Source organism: Equus asinus, chromosome 25 (assembly GCF_041296235.1).
Source record: "Equus asinus isolate D_3611 breed Donkey chromosome 25, EquAss-T2T_v2, whole genome shotgun sequence".
Classification (NCBI taxonomy): domain Eukaryota; kingdom Metazoa; phylum Chordata; class Mammalia; order Perissodactyla; family Equidae; genus Equus; species Equus asinus.
In genome coordinates this window covers 33,943,379-33,959,945 of record NC_091814.1, presented here as the reverse complement: position 1 = coordinate 33,959,945, position 16,567 = coordinate 33,943,379, and the positions used below count along the sequence as shown (strand labels likewise).

The 16,567-nt window shown below is 40.2% G+C and overlaps 2 protein-coding genes across 4 annotated transcripts in view; one reads left to right on the top strand and one right to left on the bottom strand.

Annotated features, from left to right (window-relative positions):
- The window catches only part of DTL (denticleless E3 ubiquitin protein ligase homolog), an 84,459-nt gene extending 76,304 nt beyond the window's left edge, over positions 1 to 8,155 (bottom strand). For all 3 annotated transcript variants that reach the window (XR_001397063.3, XR_006519526.2, XM_014834877.3), the window contains exons 1-5: positions 7,955 to 8,155; positions 3,290 to 3,415; positions 2,407 to 2,505; positions 1,357 to 1,418; positions 1,154 to 1,274 (exon numbers count right to left, since the gene is read on the bottom strand). Coding sequence is in view for 1 of the 3 variants with exons in the window: in XM_014834877.3 (XP_014690363.1) it covers positions 1,154 to 1,274; positions 1,357 to 1,418; positions 2,407 to 2,505; positions 3,290 to 3,415; positions 7,955 to 8,006 (460 nt within the window). In the remaining 2 variants the exon portion in view is untranslated. The remainder of the gene's footprint in view (positions 1 to 1,153; positions 1,275 to 1,356; positions 1,419 to 2,406; positions 2,506 to 3,289; positions 3,416 to 7,954) is intronic.
- Positions 8,156 to 8,334: 179 nt separating this feature from the next.
- Positions 8,335 to 16,567, top strand: part of INTS7 (integrator complex subunit 7) — a 91,859-nt gene continuing 83,626 nt past the window's right edge. Inside the window, exon 1 of the mRNA XM_014834876.3 lies at positions 8,335 to 8,554. Within this exon, the coding sequence (XP_014690362.1) occupies positions 8,461 to 8,554 (94 nt within the window). The 5' untranslated portion in view covers positions 8,335 to 8,460. The remainder of the gene's footprint in view (positions 8,555 to 16,567) is intronic.

Below are 16,567 nucleotides of genomic sequence, written 5' to 3'. Positions count from 1 at the left end.
ATTTAATCAATATGATGTACACCTGAAATTAAGAGGATAGTGTGTGTCAATAAAAAAATATTGAGGGGCCAGCCCGGTGGCATACTGGCTAATTTTGTGCGCTCCACTTCAGCAGCCCGGGGTTTGTGGGTTCAGACCCCAGGCACGGACCCACACACTGCTCGTCAGGCCATGCTGTGGTGGCATCCCAAACACAAAGTAGAGGAAGATTGGCAACAGATGTTGGCTCAGGGCCAATCTTCCTCACCAATCCTCTCAACAAAAAATGGACCTTTTCCTGAGTCCAAACCAACTCAACAACTCAGTTTAATATTCCTAAATGCTCAGATGAATAAATGAAAATATTTCTTTTAAAAATAGCTTATTTTTTAATGACAGAGGAGACTGTAATGTTTGTCTCTATTATTCTGAGATTAAAATTAGATTAATTCAGCCACTTCTTTGAGATGAATGTTGGTCTATTTGTAAGAAAAATATTTAGTGAGGAACAAATGGAGAAAGAAGAAAACAAAACTAGAAATGAAGAGCTCATTCAGACACCCCTGCTAAGTTTTTCCCTAGCTGCTATAGTACTGTTCTGTATTATATGACTCTTTAAATCTTCCTTCTCCATTATAACGGTAAAATAAATATAGAAAGATCAATTGCGAGTAAGTAATAGTTGGAAACATAGTAAGAAATTCAGCCATTTAAAGTAATTACATGGTAAATTTTAGGTAGAGAATCATGTCCAGTTTATTAGGTTTCCCACCACAGCTTTACATCTCATTTAAATTTTATAAGTAGAGTTAAAGTAACCATTTTACAAATAGAGTTAATCAGTGTCCAGAACAGGGTTTTGACTTCAAAGGACACTCAAAGTTGAACAGAGGTATTGTGGCTGCTTAAAATTTTTACCTTATCTGCAAGATTAGACCAAAAACTACCTGAAGATGCTTGACTTTCAGGGAAAAGCTAGAGATAATGTCCATAAGAATGGGACTAAACCCAACTTTATTTCATTGAAGTTTTCAGTCATATTAGAATCTCAATCCTCTATGTAGGTATAGCAGCAACTTTTACAGTGGAAAGGGTGGAAGCAATTGCGGCTTCTTATTACCTCACCATAAAGGAGGATATGAAAGAGGAGATGAAAGGATAGGCACAAACCTACCTTTCTCAAACTTAGAAAAAGCAACTGACTTGAGGCTGCACTGATGACCCTTGCACGTTCCAATGAGCTCGCCAGCTTTTACATCCCAAAATTTGGCTGACTGATCACCTGCTGCAGTAACCTTTCAAAGAAAGTATCACAATTTAATAAAGCAACCCTTTACCAGTATTTACCCAGATCCTAATAAAATGAAAGTCACTTACAAGTTTAAGTTCACCAGGGACCCAGGCCAGGTCAAAGACAGCATTCCAGTGAGCCATCCATTCTAAACAAAGAAAATGGTGAATGTAAAATGTCTGGACTGTTTATATTCCAGTCTAAAATATTCTATGGTAGTGATATCAATAGCAGTTTAAATGCCTTAAAAGTGGTAGTGAAAAGATCGGTGGTCAGTATCCTATGGTCCATGGGCCAAAGAGAATTTGTGGACTCACAGACATTACACATTCTCTTCATTACCACATAGAACTACCATTTGATATCAAATTCTTTTCCATGAGATGACTAATATATCCTCTAAAATGGAATCTTTCTGAAACATTCTCCAGTTCAAAAATCTCCATCTCTGAATAGGGTCTAAAGTACTTTAGTTTGACATTCAAGGTTCTGCACACTTTGGCCTTAATCTCTGTTGCAAAGCTTATCTCAGTGTTTTCCACATATCGTATTCCAACCAAACTGGATCGTTCTCTATTTCCTTATTATATCCTATCTCTAGGCCTTTGTTAATGCTTTCCCCTCTGCCTGGAGTGTCCTATTCTATCTCCATTGGTCTAAATACCACAGTCCAACTCAGATGTCCTCTCCTTCATTACTACATGAGAGCTTTCTCTTTGACACTTGTGGTGCTTTCTTTGTACTTTTTCTACATCATTTAGTCTTTATTTTATTTTAGTTATTTCAACACTTGACCTTCTAGTTCCAAATTATCAGCTGCTTAAGGTCAGCAGAACTTTACTCAATGAACGGAAGATGCTTGACCAATATAAATATTTTAAAGCAATGTTTCCCCCAACCACATTAAGTGTAAAAGATTTAACTTTTTAAAAGAACTATTTTTAATCCTAAAATGTATTTTTCTTACATTACATTGCTTCGCCATGGTTAACCATTATTGACATAAAGATAGCCCACCATATATTTTCAGGCTAGTCCTTAAAAAGATTTAATCAGAAGGGTGGAATGTATTCAAATAATTTATTTGAGGCTTTATGAATTAAAAATAATGTTAAAAATTTTTGACCTAGACTTACCTTTGATACACTTCTTTCTACTGGTTTGTGATTCTGTGTTATATAATCTAACGAAGCCTTCTTCATTGGCAACTGCTAGTATATGCTCCATATTGGGAGCTAAATAAGAAATAAAGAACAAAATATATAGAGAGTAACACAAAAATTTTAAAGCTCTATAAACAATTTATTATAGATTAATTGAAAGCTACAAGGTAAACACAAAAGAATCTGTTTGAAAAAGGGGAAGATGATTCTACCCAAACAGCACCTGGTATGGTACAGAGGTAATCTGAATTAAAGATTGCTTAAAATTTGCCATAACATCTAATTCAGTAAATGACACAAAACCACCAAAATTATCTTCAGATAATCTCTTACTTAGAGAAGGGCTGAATCAAGGGTGGTACTTAAACAAAAGAAGATTTGTAGTGGCCAATGGCAAAAAAAAGGTATCTGATAGACCAGCAGGCTGAGTCTATTAGTTTTAAATTCCCTTTTCACAACCTTTTACTTTTCCTCTTTTAAACTATTAACAGCGGGGACAAGTACTTCTATTTCTGTTCATATATTCCCCAATACATTACAGATAGAGAGAGATTCAATCAGATTAAAGGGATATCTACTGGACAAAACAGTTTACATGATGCCTAAACCTTTGCAACACGTTCCCTCTATCAGTTGAAAAAAAAATGATGCTATAATAGTCCTATGCTTTATAAATACATAATTGTGCAGAGATTAAGAAAAGTCTACTTCATAAATCTGGAGAGAACAATTAGAAAAACTCTACCATCTATCTAACTTACATTTTCTTGAAAGGGAGACACCTCAGTATATTTTTCCCATAATTGTGAAATAGCTCATTTCTGACCAAGCCTAGCTTAGATAGTAATTCTCTTACCAGAAGAGAAGGTGCATCCAAAAGGAGGAACTGGGACCCCCGTTTCTCCATAAGAAGTGTGCTCATCATTATTGTTGCACTGATAACCAGTTAGAAGGGATTGTAGAGGGTATTGTGAAGACCATCCTAAAATAAGACACAATTCCTTATAGAATTCCAGTATCACTATATTTCAGTACTTTTCACAAATGGAGGTAAACATTTGTTTTAAAAAGCTTTATATACTTAATAGAAATCCATTCACTATTCATGGTCCTCTGGAATACAGTTTCTGGTATTTTCCTAAGGAAGAAATGAAAGAGCACTCCCAACTTCTGGTGAGGTATAGGTTTGGGCCTACCATCTTACATGAAGACTCTTACTAGTGTACTTGAGACTGCAAGAAACAAGTGGACTTGGCACATTAAAAAAATTCTACCCCTTCTCCCACACTTTGGTGACAACCACAAAGACTACCATAACCATTAAAACTGCCATTCTCTTCAATTTAAATTTTATGTTTTTAGAGTTTCTAATTCAACATGACTGCAAACTCTTAAGTTACTAGCAACATCAGACATAATCCAATGGGCAAAGAGTCAAAGGAAATACTGTACATCAATGTGCCTACTGTAGCCACTAACATACTCACAATATACTAATTTCACTTCCTCTTTCCTTTCCAGTGCCAAAATTCTAGGATTCTAAAATGTTAATAGCAACAAGTCATAGTATCTTAAAGTATATTAGAGCAATTTTAAAGTAAAGCTTTATGTACATACTGCAACAGTACAATTAGTTAGCCCTGGCTAGTAGTAGTAGTAGGCTCAGGGAAGTCTCTAGAGGAGGTGAAATCAAACTAAGTCTTGAAAGACTAGTACGTTTTCAATAAATATACAAGAGAGAGGAAGAAATTCAGGGTGGAGGGAAAGTTTATTCTGCTTGGGTCAGAGACCTAAGGTGTACTATGGTCCTAAATAGTAAACCATCTTCAAAGATTTGTTTTATCATTTTGATATGTGGGTCACCATATTTTAAAAATGTATGAGCAACATTCATTCAATAAATAGTTACTGAGAACCAAATGTTTATTAAGCATTGGAGGAAACAATGAAGCTACAATTTATTGAGAGCTGTCTAAATAATTAACAAACTCACACTTTGGGGTACTTTTAATTCTCACTTTTCATTAAAAATACTATTTGGAGAAATACCTTAGTCTGACAGAACCTCAGACAAATCTAGTTTTGGATGTTCATAGAGATAACTCGAAGGAATCAGTACAAAGGAGGGAAAGAAATTTAATTCAGATTTAGTAATTATTCCTGGGCGGTATTACCTCTAGGTCAGATATCACTGTAAACAAGCCATTAAAGACCATTAAAAGAATACAATTAGTTATGTTGTAGAGTTCACAAACATCCATCTACAGAATGATTTAAAAAACAAAGCCTCTGCTCTAAAGTTATGTAAATATACACTTGTAGTTTGGGATTTTAAAAAAATTTAATGACTGCAACACAGGAATTCAAAGGGACTGAATCTTGAACAATTTAGGTGGAACTGAAGATCATATGCTCTGGAGACCTAACTCTTTATAAGTAAACAGTGACTCCCTCAACTCGGACTCCTTGCCTACAGACTAATATCCCACACCAACACATGGCCTAACGTGGCTTAGTCATGAGTCCCTATCTACCCCTCCATTTCTGCGGTCCCCACAACACACGCTTCACGGACCAGCTCCTTAAACTACTTTTGGATCCTTATGGTGCTATGCTTTTCCCAACAAGAACTTGTAATGCTGCCCGCAACGACACTCATTTGGAAAAGCCTATTCTTTCCTCATTATACAACTTAAGCCCCTCGGGTTACACGCAGATTTTTCAAGGGGTAGCTGAGGACATGACAGTTTTCAAAGAACCAATTTACAGATACTCAACTTCCATATATATGCATTTCTAAAATTGATCTTTCTGAGAAGGCTGTAGCTCTCTTTTTCCCGTCTCCCTTCATCAGTGCCTTTCTCCTATTTTTCAAAAGATATATCCCAATCTTGCACTTTGCTTTCACTGAAGATATAAAAACTTCCGGGATCCCAACTAAGAGACAATTGGATAATTGCTTTAATAAAGGCATTATAAACACCCAATTTCATCTCCTTAAAAGAAATGAATACATACTTAAAATTTTACTTTTTGCTTAATAATTATCAAAATTATTAACCTACCTTGTTTTTATCAATTGCATACTACTAATAATTGTGATATTTCAATCCAGAAGAAACTTTTAACACTCGGAGCCTTAAGATCACAGAAAATTTCAACTTAAATGTATTTGTTTACACAGAGGAGAATGATACAGTGATAAATAAAATAATTTTTGAAGGTAATCTATAATCAAATTACCTTTGGAAAAATTCTGTGGGAGAAATAAAGTGGTAATACAATCAGGGGGAAAAAGCAACTACATAGACTATCTAGCAGTTAAAGAGTTTGCTCATATTTTAAAAAAAGGATTCATGTGAGTATCAACTCACTAAAGTATTTCTATTAGACACATTTTAAAGAGGGACATAGCATTTTTATTTTAAAATGCCAATATCCACATGATGGCCAGAAATTAGATCCTTTGCATCTGTTTAAACTTACGATAAAAACTTTTAAAAGCCAATTTAAAAACACACAGAAGAGTAATCAGATTTCCATTTTAGAAAGATCATTGGCAGGAATATGGAGAATAAACTGGAGAGAGGGAAACTAATAGGCCAATTGGGAGACATAATCCAGACAAGAAGGTATTAGGGCCCAACTCAGAGAAATGGAATGGTAAGCATAGAACAGATCCAAGATATGATGAAGAGGCAACATCAGTGGGAATACAGGAGGATGGATTCAAGAGATTTTAATGGAAATTTCTAAATGTGTATCTTGAGGAGAATGAAGGAATTTTGATTGACTCTCAGATTTCTGGCTGGGAAAACTAGTTTACAAGAATAGGACCACTCCCTAAAGTAAGTAATATAGCAGGTACGGGGGAAAAGTGAGTTTGCTTTGGGGTACGTAAGTTTGAGATGCTTGTGGAACTGAGCATCTGGGTAAAGACACTCATAAAACTTTCATAGGAATGGATATAAAGTACACGGAATGCAAGGTTACAGGTAGGAGTGGAAGAAGCCCTGGTTCCGGCTATGATGATCCATGGGAGTAGGAAGAGAAAAGGACCTAGGATGGAACACCAACATGGAAGGGGCAAGGAGAAGAAGGTCCTATAAAGTTCAGTGCACAATACATAAGAATGAAAGAATTTCAGTGTCTAACGCTTAACAACGAACGAGCAGAGAGGGAAGAAGCAGACGGACAGATTGGAGAATTAGGAGAAAATCTGTCACAAAACAGAGGCTAAACAGTTTGCCCCACGTCACACAGATAGCAAGGAGTGGAGCTGGAATTAAAACTCAGGCAGTTTAACTCCAAAGACAGAGCTCTTAACCACTGAGCAGTACTGCCACTCATGACACAGAGGATAGAGAAGTTACTCAAGCAAGGGGTCCCAGGAGAGACAGAAAGAGGGGCATTTAGAATATAATTTGAAAGATTATCTAAGAGAGAAGTAGGTAAAGATGGTATAACATTTTAGACTGGGGGCAGGAAGTTGAGGGGCTACTCTTCAACCTCCTTCTCAATATCCTTTTCCTAGACTCATGGATTAAATATAAAAAGTTCCCTTCTCAGATTCTTTTCTTTTTGTTTTCCACGTGGTTTTAAAGGGAGAGAAGACCTAGGACATCTTTAAATGCAGGAGATTTCATTTCTAACCAAGCTTAATCTGGGTAGTAACCCCCTTATCAGAAACTTAAAAAGTTTCAGGTTGATGACACCCAAACCTAAGTTTAAAACTCCTACTGCGAATGTTTTAACCTTAGGAACCCCAAGAACTGTAGCGAATAAGTCGGATTTCCACATCCGAACACGGAAATAGGTCCAAGTTATCCCGTTAAAGTGACAAACAAAACATTTTGATCCCATTTCTGTAAAGAACAATACAGATTACCTCTGGCATTGAAAAACATTTGGAATAATATACTTCAATCCGTTAACAGGGGTCATCTCTGGGGGATGTGGTTATGGGTATTTTTCACGCTATTAATTTCGAATTTTTATGCCCATGGAGTAATCAAGGGGAAAAAAAAATGTTGACCACGCTAGAAGCTCGTGTTCTCTGCTTGACTGAGTTCCTTAACAGCGAGCGGGTCCTATTCACGGGTGTTTACAGCAAATAGTAGGGCTCACTAAGATTCTGCAACAAATGAATGAATTAATCGAGGAATACGAGTCTTGACGATCTCACCAGACTGTCGAGAGAACCACATCCACACAAAAACGCACGCGTTTTCCAGTTAATGTGCAACGCGGACATCAGCCGTAAAGGAGGCCAGTCAGTTCAACGTCCCTCCCTCCGTCAGCCTACATTCCGATTTAAAAACTCCCGATTACGATTAAAAGTGTCCCAAGGGCACGAAAATGCAGCTTTCTTGAGTAGTTCTTGCGAACGCGAACTCATTCTGGCCGTGGGAGAAGGGCCCCGGGGGCTGGGAAACTGAAGCGGAGTCGGCCTTGGTCCGAGGTGTTGTTCGGGGGAGGTGAATCCCGCCAGCAACAAGCAGCAGTTATGGCCGTTACTCACCATTTTTCGGGACGCCAAACTGGGGCTGGCGGAGCACCGAATTGAAGAGCATCTGGGCCGGAAGAGAAGACTCAACTGAGGGAAGAGCCGTGGAAATGCCCCCAGGTTCGGCAGAAAGCGTAGCTTGCGCTCTTCAGAACACGATTCGTTATTGCCTCCAACTCCCGCCACTGTAAGCCCCGGCCACCAAACTCCCCGCCAAACTGACGTCACGCCCTCTGATTGGCTCCCGCCGTGGCGTCCGGGCGCCTCCAAGTCACTTCCCCCCTCGAATCCCCGCCTCCTTTTCTCCCAGCCGCGGGAACCTGGAGTTCACGAGCTCCCTGAGCGCCTGCGCGGGGGGCCGCCGAGGCGCTGGCGAACGGCGGGGTGACCAGGGCGCATGCGTACCACGACTTGACAGAGCGCGGAGGAAAAATCCGCGAGAAGGTGGTGGAAGAAGATGGCGGTGCTGGGGCAGAGTTTGCAATCTTTCTGAATAGGCTAGTCGAGTAACTATTCGGGTCATGGCGTCAAACTCAACTAAGTCTTTCTTGGCAGATGCCGGCTATGGCGAACAGGAGCTGGATGCTAACTCTGCCCTTATGGAATTAGACAAAGGTATTCGAAAGAGCGGGCTGAGCCGGTGAAACGGGCGTGGGGGGAAGTGGCGCCACCAGGCGGTGGTAGCCTCTGGAGAGTCCGGGAAGGCGCATGCGGGTAGCTTCCCTGGGCGGGGCCGGGTGCCTGCGTTCTTGGTGGGTCCAGAGCTTTTGCAGCTTGGGGAAATTGCAGGAGAGTTGCAGCGTCGTTGGATTGGCCTTGCACCAGTTGAACGAGCAGCGAGCTCCATTGGTGGGCCGGTTTTGACCGCTTGAGGGCACAGTCTCCCGGTTTTCCAAGCAGTTTCTAAAAAGGCTCCATTGAAATTGTGAAATTATTTTTCAGTACGTTCAGTTGAGACCAACTCTTGGCCAAGAGTGCTAAATAATAATCTTGCACTGGTGTAGCGATTCATTTGATTTTGTAACTCTGTTACCTGCAGGTTATTAGGCAGATTATGTACGGCCAAGACCATCGGAAAAGCATAGCCCCTGTTGCTTCTCTGCAGCCAAATTCCACGAGTTTTGTTTCCTCACGGGGGCGGGGAGGGGTGGTGCTGGGGGCGCCGCTTAGTGAGTTGGAGGAGGTTTGGAGTTAGACTGAGTTGAATTCCACTTCCGCTCATTTTATGATCGTGAACAGCTCACCTGACTTCTCTTAATCTCGATTTTTTGTCTGCAAAGTGGGTACAATACTCTTGAGCTGACGAGACTGTTATAAATTTTAAGTGATATAATGGTATGCAAAAGAAGCACTTATTAAATGCTAAAGAGATAGGCCTTCTTTCTAAGATGCGGGGATGGGGAGACAAGGGCAGATACTTGTCAGTAAAGAACTTGAGTGTTAAAATGTAACCTTTGTTTCAGTGTACTTGAGTGGTTTTTATTGAACGGGGGCAACATTTTGTCAATTGGTATGCAGTTAATTCTTGCTTAACCATGGCCAGTGTATGATGTATTGAGTACTGAATTAGAGGTTAGAAAGATCTAATTTGACTTTGAGTCACTTCCCAGCTCTCTGAGTTGGACATTGTATTAACTTTCTTGGGACTCTGTGGTTCTGACTTGTTTGCTTTTTAACCTGTAAACATTTCTAGTGGGTTGGTCTAGATAAAGGTTTCTTAGACTTTTTAAAAAACTTTTAACTCCTTTTGATCAACACAAAAATGTGACAACAGTCCAATGATATAATCCTTTGGTTGAATCACAGTTTCTTTAGTGCATCCCCATCCACCAAGAAAATGATGGTGAGCTTTGCTTTCTCTTCTGAAAGCTCTAGGGCTTTTCCCCTCAGAAATATAAAATTGTGACATTAAATGTGTGTTTTAAACGCTATGTTATCTTCTCCTCCCCATTCTGATAATTCCTTCCTTATTCCCCAGTGAAAGTTGCAGGTCCAGATATCTGATATCCATAGCAATTCTAAAGACATTTTCCACCACTCTGCTCCCATCTGATGGGATGGGAGCACACTTCACCCATCTGGTGAGGTGGTCTCATCTCGTAATGACAATAGGACAGTGGTTGTAGAACAGAGATCAAGATGAGATTCTGAAGAAATTAGAAATCTAGAATTGTTTAATTCCTAAAAATTTGCAGTTATGGTAAGAAAAAATATAACACAATTTTTCATTCTTACAAGTTGAAATAGAAATATTTCATATCTATAAAAAATAAATGGGTGGCTATTGAGTGTTTAACTGTAAACCGCGTGTGAGTCCTACATATTAAGTAAGTGATCGTGTGCAACCTTGCCAACAATGCCCTGGGTGAGTATTTTACAGATGAGTGTCAGGCTCAGAAAGATAGTTTGGACAAGACCAGAGTAAAACTTTTGTTGTTTTTCACCTCACCATGCCATACCTTTTAAATCTGTTAAGAAATTAGATTGTGGAAATAGCCAGTTTCATTAAAATATAGTTTAGTATTTTAAATATTGAGTCATTTCATCCTTTACCTGTTAAAGTATTTCTGTTTTATGAGCCAAAAGTCAGAGGGTCAGAAGGCTGTAAATTACAGCTTTCTTTTAGTTCCAAAACTTACAGACCAGAGTTTCTCAAAGTGCACGCCAAGGAATACTGTTTCCGAAGTTTTTTGTTTTTTGGTGTTTTTTGAGGAAGATTAGCCCTGCGCTAGCATCTGCTGCCAATCCTCTTCTTTTTGCTGAGGAAGACGGGTCCTGAGCTGACATCCGTGCCCATCATCCTCTACTGTATATGTGGGGTGCCTGCCACAGCATGGCTTGCCGAGTGGTGCCATGTCCGTACCCTGGATCCGAACCAGTGAACCCAGGGCTGCTGAAGCAGAACATGTGATCTTAACCACTGTGCCACTGGGCTGGCCCCCCAAAGTATTTTAATAGGACTTTCTCCCCTCATAGCCCTTCTCCCTCCCGCCCCAAGACAGGCAGACACTCAGACACTCACACACGTGGCTTATTTGATCAGGCTTTATAGTAGAGAAACAGCAGCGAAACAAAACAAAGCCTGCATCCTTATAGAGTTTATATTCTAGACAGAGAAAACAGACAATAAATATAGTAAGCATATGTTGTCACAGATCGTGATACATGTTTTAAAGAGAAATGAAACAAATGAAGGGGGCTGGAGAAAACTGTGTGTGGGGTTGGGATTGGTTTGTTACTTTATATAGGATAGTCAGGAAAGGTCTCATTGATCAAATACAGGAACAGCAAGTGCAAAGGCCCTGAGATAGGAGCTTGCTTTGCATGATATATCTGGAGCAGTGTGATAGGCAGTGAAGATAGAAAGAAAATCAGAGGCCAGTTCATGCAGGGCAGTGCAAGTCATTGAAAAGGCTGACTTTAATTCTGAAGGAGATGGGAAATCACAGAGGATTTTCAGCAGAAGTGTGGCATGATCTGACTTATCTTTGAGAAGGATCAGTCTGGTTACTGTGTGGAGAGTAGACCGAAGAGGGAGGGTCAGGGTAAAAGGAGGGAGGTTAATGAGAAGGCAGTTTTAACAATCCAGGGAAAAGAAAATAGTGGCTTGGGCCAGAGTGGTTACAGTGAAGCTGAGTGAAGTGCTGAGATTCTGGATATATTTTGACGGTAGAACAAGATTAGCTGATGAATTGGATAAGAATGTGAGAGTAAGAGGTGAGGAAAACTTAGAGGTTTTTGGTCTGAGCTACTGCAAGTACATATATTACCTTTTACTGAGTGAATGAAAATCAAATCAATTCGGGACTATTAAATTTGAGATGTCTCTTAGACATGTTAAGTAGGCAGTTAGGTAGACAGATGTCACAATTGAACTCCATTATAAAGAAATATCTTGTGGCACTAGTGTCCTAAGAAACAGACTTGGGAAATGCTGCCATTTACAAGCTTTTATATATTTATAACCTGTTGCACTTTGTTCTGAGCTTTTTGAGCAAGCATGGCAGTAAGCTACTCATTTCTAATCTCTCTAGGAATAGATGGATGCTATTTTGAAGCTGACTCCAGGATGTAGTTAGTAACACATCATTCATGTGATAGCCATTCATTAATTCAACAAATATTTACTGATCACCTCCATTGTGTTAGGCATTTTACTCAGACTTGGGCTATATTAGTGAACAAAAAGCTTTAAGAAGCTTGCTCTCTAATCTGGGGAGACAGACAGGGCTAGATCTGATATGGCCTTGTCAGTCAGGACGAGAAGTTTGGAATTTATGCAGAGTGCATTGGGAAGGCATTGAAAATTTTTAGGCAGAGGACTGACGTGGATTGGTTTACATTTTTAAAGACCACTCTCGCTGCTGTGTACAGATCTTTCTATCTGTCCCTTTTTTAAAGTTTTAATCTGATAACCATGTCGAGTGAGTTTCTGTGAAGACTGAGCATATATAAGCAGAGTTAAGTATCATAATCAAGTACAACTTACATTTATCTGACACATTCATAATGTGGATAATCATTACTGTAATATAGGCATTATAAAAGACATATCTCACATAAATTACTCTATTACTGTAACTTTTTCATTGATCTAACTTCTGCATAGTAAGTCTAAAGATTTTTAGGTCAGCTTATAGGGAAATTGTCCCGATGATTTAGGGAAACTTATGCAAGACCTCCTTCACTTTGAGTGGAAAAGAGAGAGTCTCCCTTAAGTGACATCACTCAGCCTATCTGCTGTCTGTGAGGTTAGCCTTGGAAAGGATGAGGGGAGAGAGCAATGGGGAAGAGAGTGGTTCCCCTTGCAGCTGGGCCGTGGGAAGGGAGGAAATTTAGGGAGTGGAATTGCTACTCAAGATGTTGGTGAACTTAATATTGTGTGAAAAACTTGATGGTGTGCTCAATGAAAAATGTAATTATGAAATAGAAAATTGATATAAATCAGGACAACTATTCATTCTCCCTAATTTTCCCTTCATGTGCCATCACCTCACCTATGTTCCAAATATATGAATTCTCAGACTGCAAGAGACTGTAGCGGAGGAAGACATTTCCTCTACCCTCTCTGGGTTCGTCTGGCTGGAGAACGAATTAAATTCACATGAGACAGAATAGCAGGAGAAAATTAAACAAAGCTTTGTAACATGTATACATGGGAGAGGTCAGGCAAGCTGAGCAACTCGCCAAAATGGCTGAAGCCCCCACCTTAAGTAGCATCTCAGCTAACGACAAAGGAGGATGTTGGGGGTGGGGGGAGTCAGTTACAGGAGGTTACCAGAAACAGGAGTAAGATTATTATGCAGATTTAAGTCCTTGCCTTTGGTATTGATTAAGAGTTTCTAGAAATAAAGTCATCCCCTTTCTTCTTCCTGGTACAGAGAGGGAGGCACCTTTACAGATAGAGATTTCCTTTACAGTGTAAATGTCTCCTAACAAAGGGCAAGCAAGTTCCACTCCTCAGAGCCTCCTTCCCTGTCCCAGTTTATCAAAAGCAACCAGCCCAATAATCCTCATGCTAAAGAGACGTATCTTGGGGTGGCCAAGACCAGTCCCCCATAAGACCAAGATTGGCACAGATGTAGTTGTTGTTATGATAAACAACTATGAGGCCTTGGCTGTATCTCCATATCCCCTACTAAAGAGAGAGGCCTCTGCAGCCAGGTTTGTACCAGGTGACAAATTCCATGCTATGACTGATAGATTCAAAAGTGGACATGTGACCCACACTGAGTCAGTCAAATTCTTTCTCTTGAGAATCTGTATTACAAGGTCAAACTTGGTCTGACAGTATTGAGAAGTAGACCTATAAGATCAGGTAGAATTGAGGCTAGGGTCAGAGTCTTAACAACTCAGAGCCACATAAAAACTGGCATTAGGGGCCGGCCCCGTGGCCGAGTGATTAAGTTTGTGCACTCTGCTTCAGGGGCCCAGGGGGTTGCCGGTTCGGATCCTGGGCGTAGACATGGCACTGCTCATCAGGCCATGCTGAGACAGTGTCCTATACAGCACAACCAGAGGCACTCACAACTAGAGTATACAACTATGTACTGGGGGGGCGCCTTGGGGAGAAGAAGAAACAAAAAAAAGAAGATTGGCAACAGTTGTTAGCTCAGGTGCTAATCTTGTGGGGGGCTGGCAGAAACAGCATTAGAAAGGACTGATTCTGAAAGCATGGTTGGTGATCCCTTGATGGACCATGAACTGATCCAAAAATCCAGGGCCCTTCTCCAGTTCTTACTGAAATTCCTAGACTCATTTTTATGTACGGCTAAGAGCTACTGTCTTGTAACTTACAAAGTGAGTTGCGAAATATTCCTAAAAGTCAACATTCATAAAATAAACTTAATTCATGATCCTAAATCAGTATTCTATTTGCATATTGCATGATATTGCATACAACCCACCATGTGCATTTATGGATAATTTTTGAAATTTGAGGGAAGGATGCTTTATTATTAATGCATCATCAGTTGAGTTCACAGTCATTTCAATGGTTTCTATTCCTGCTTTTTAAATATAACTTACTGAGACTTTGCCATTATCAATTTATGAAGCTTTGGGTTGTTAGGTTACCTTATAATGTGTGGTCTATACTTCTGTTTGTATTTTTTCTCCCCTCCCTGCCTTTTTAAACCAATTTTTTTTTTTGAGGAAGATTAGCCCCGAGCTAATATCTGCCACCAATCCTCCACTTTTTGCTGAGGAAGATTGGCCCTGAGCTAACATCTGTGCCCGTCTTCCTCTATTTTATATGTGGGACACCTGCCACAGCATGGCTTGATAAGCGGTGTGTAGGGCCGTGCATGGGATCTGAACGGGCGAACCCCAGGCCCCGAACTTAACTGCTCTGCCACTGGGCCGGCCCCATCCCCTCCCCCTATTTTTAATGAATATATTTTAAGATGTATATGTGTTGTGTTATGGTTCCATTTTGAATCATCCTCACTCCTTAGCTAAAGCAAGGAGTGTATATAATGAATTCTCTTAAAATGTGCTTGTATGGTAATGTGTATTAGCAGTGTTCTTTGTTGTGGATATTGGTCCTGTTGGTGGTCACTTAGCATCATTTGAACACCCTCCCTGTGCCTGAGGAATGTCCCACATCCTGAGCCCTGTCTCCCTAAGGTGGAAGCAAAAACTCACTTTCATAGTTTCCCTTGCAAGAGTGCGGAGTGTGAACTAGGCCCTGCCAATCAGACAAACCTCCTCCAGGCTCCGTGATTTGGGAATTTAGAGATGCAAGAAGGCAGAGTCAAAGAGTATACTCGCAGTTCCCTGCCCTGGTAGCATCAATGTTCCTAGTGTACAGTAGCAGCAGCAATGGCTACAACATTCCTAAATGACAGCAGAGCTAATTGTAACATCTGGTGTTTCCTAGCAACAACAGTTTTCCTCATCTAATCAGTTTGGCAGTGTGGTGTTAGGTGTTCTTAGACGTTTAGCCTTGAAACAGTTTATTGGGTTTTTAATACACCTTTTTCTGCCTCATCAGCCAAAGTTAATTTCTGTTGCTTGCAGCTCGGAACTCTGACTGATACATGCTACCTGGAAAAGTTTGATTAATGTACATCACAAACCCCAAGTTTACTGTAGTTTATGTTTTTTTCCTCAATTCCCTGGAATTTGTCATCCCTCAGAATTATGCTACTCTGAAATCACTAATTCAAATATCCTTTCTTTAATCTTAGCCTCTATCCTCTAGTTGCGTGCTAGAGGTGCGTTTTAGCGTAATGCTTAGGAGCAGAGGCTCTGCAGAGGGTTGCCAGGATATGAATCCCATCTCTGCCATTTATTAGCTGTTGTTTCTTAGGAAGGTTACTTAACTGTTCTTTGCCTGTGTCCTCATCTTTAAAATGGGGATAATAGTACCTAACTTCTATGATTATAGTGAGAGTTTAATACATATAAAGTGCTTAGTAGAGTGTCTGGCATAGAATAAGCACTTAACATGCATCAGCAAGCCAGCCCTGGTGATCTAGTCCTTAAGATTCAGGGCTCTCACTGCCATGACCTGGGTTTGTTTCCCAGTCAGGGAACCACCCTCTGTTGGTTGTCCTACTGTGGTGGCTGCACATTGCTGTGATGCTGAAAGCTATGCCACAGATATTTCAAATACCAGCAAGTTCACCCATGGTGGACAGGTTTCAGCAGAGCTTCCAGACTAAGACAGACCTGGAAGAAGGACCTGGCCACCCACTTCTGAAGAAATTGGCCAGGAAAACCCTATGAATAGCAGTGGAGCATTGTCTGTTAGAGCGCTGGAAGATGAGAGGATGGCGCAAAAAGACTGGGCAGGGTTCTGCTCTGCTGTACATGGGGTCGCTAGGAGTTGGAATCGTCAGCACTAACAACAAATGCATCATCATCATCATCATCATCATGATTAACTGCTGTTAACTATTCTTTATTTTCATTCAGACCTCAGTATCTGTCTACTTTTCCTTACCTATCAGTCTCTTCCTGTTTTTACTTCTTTATCCAGCTTAGATTTCATCATCTCTCATTTCATTAACTTCATTATCTTTCTTAACAGTACTTTAGATTCTCATCCAAGGTTCTATTCTAGTCATGTGTGCCCAAAGGCAGCCAAAAATTGCTGGAAAAAGTCATACAACAAGCTATGTG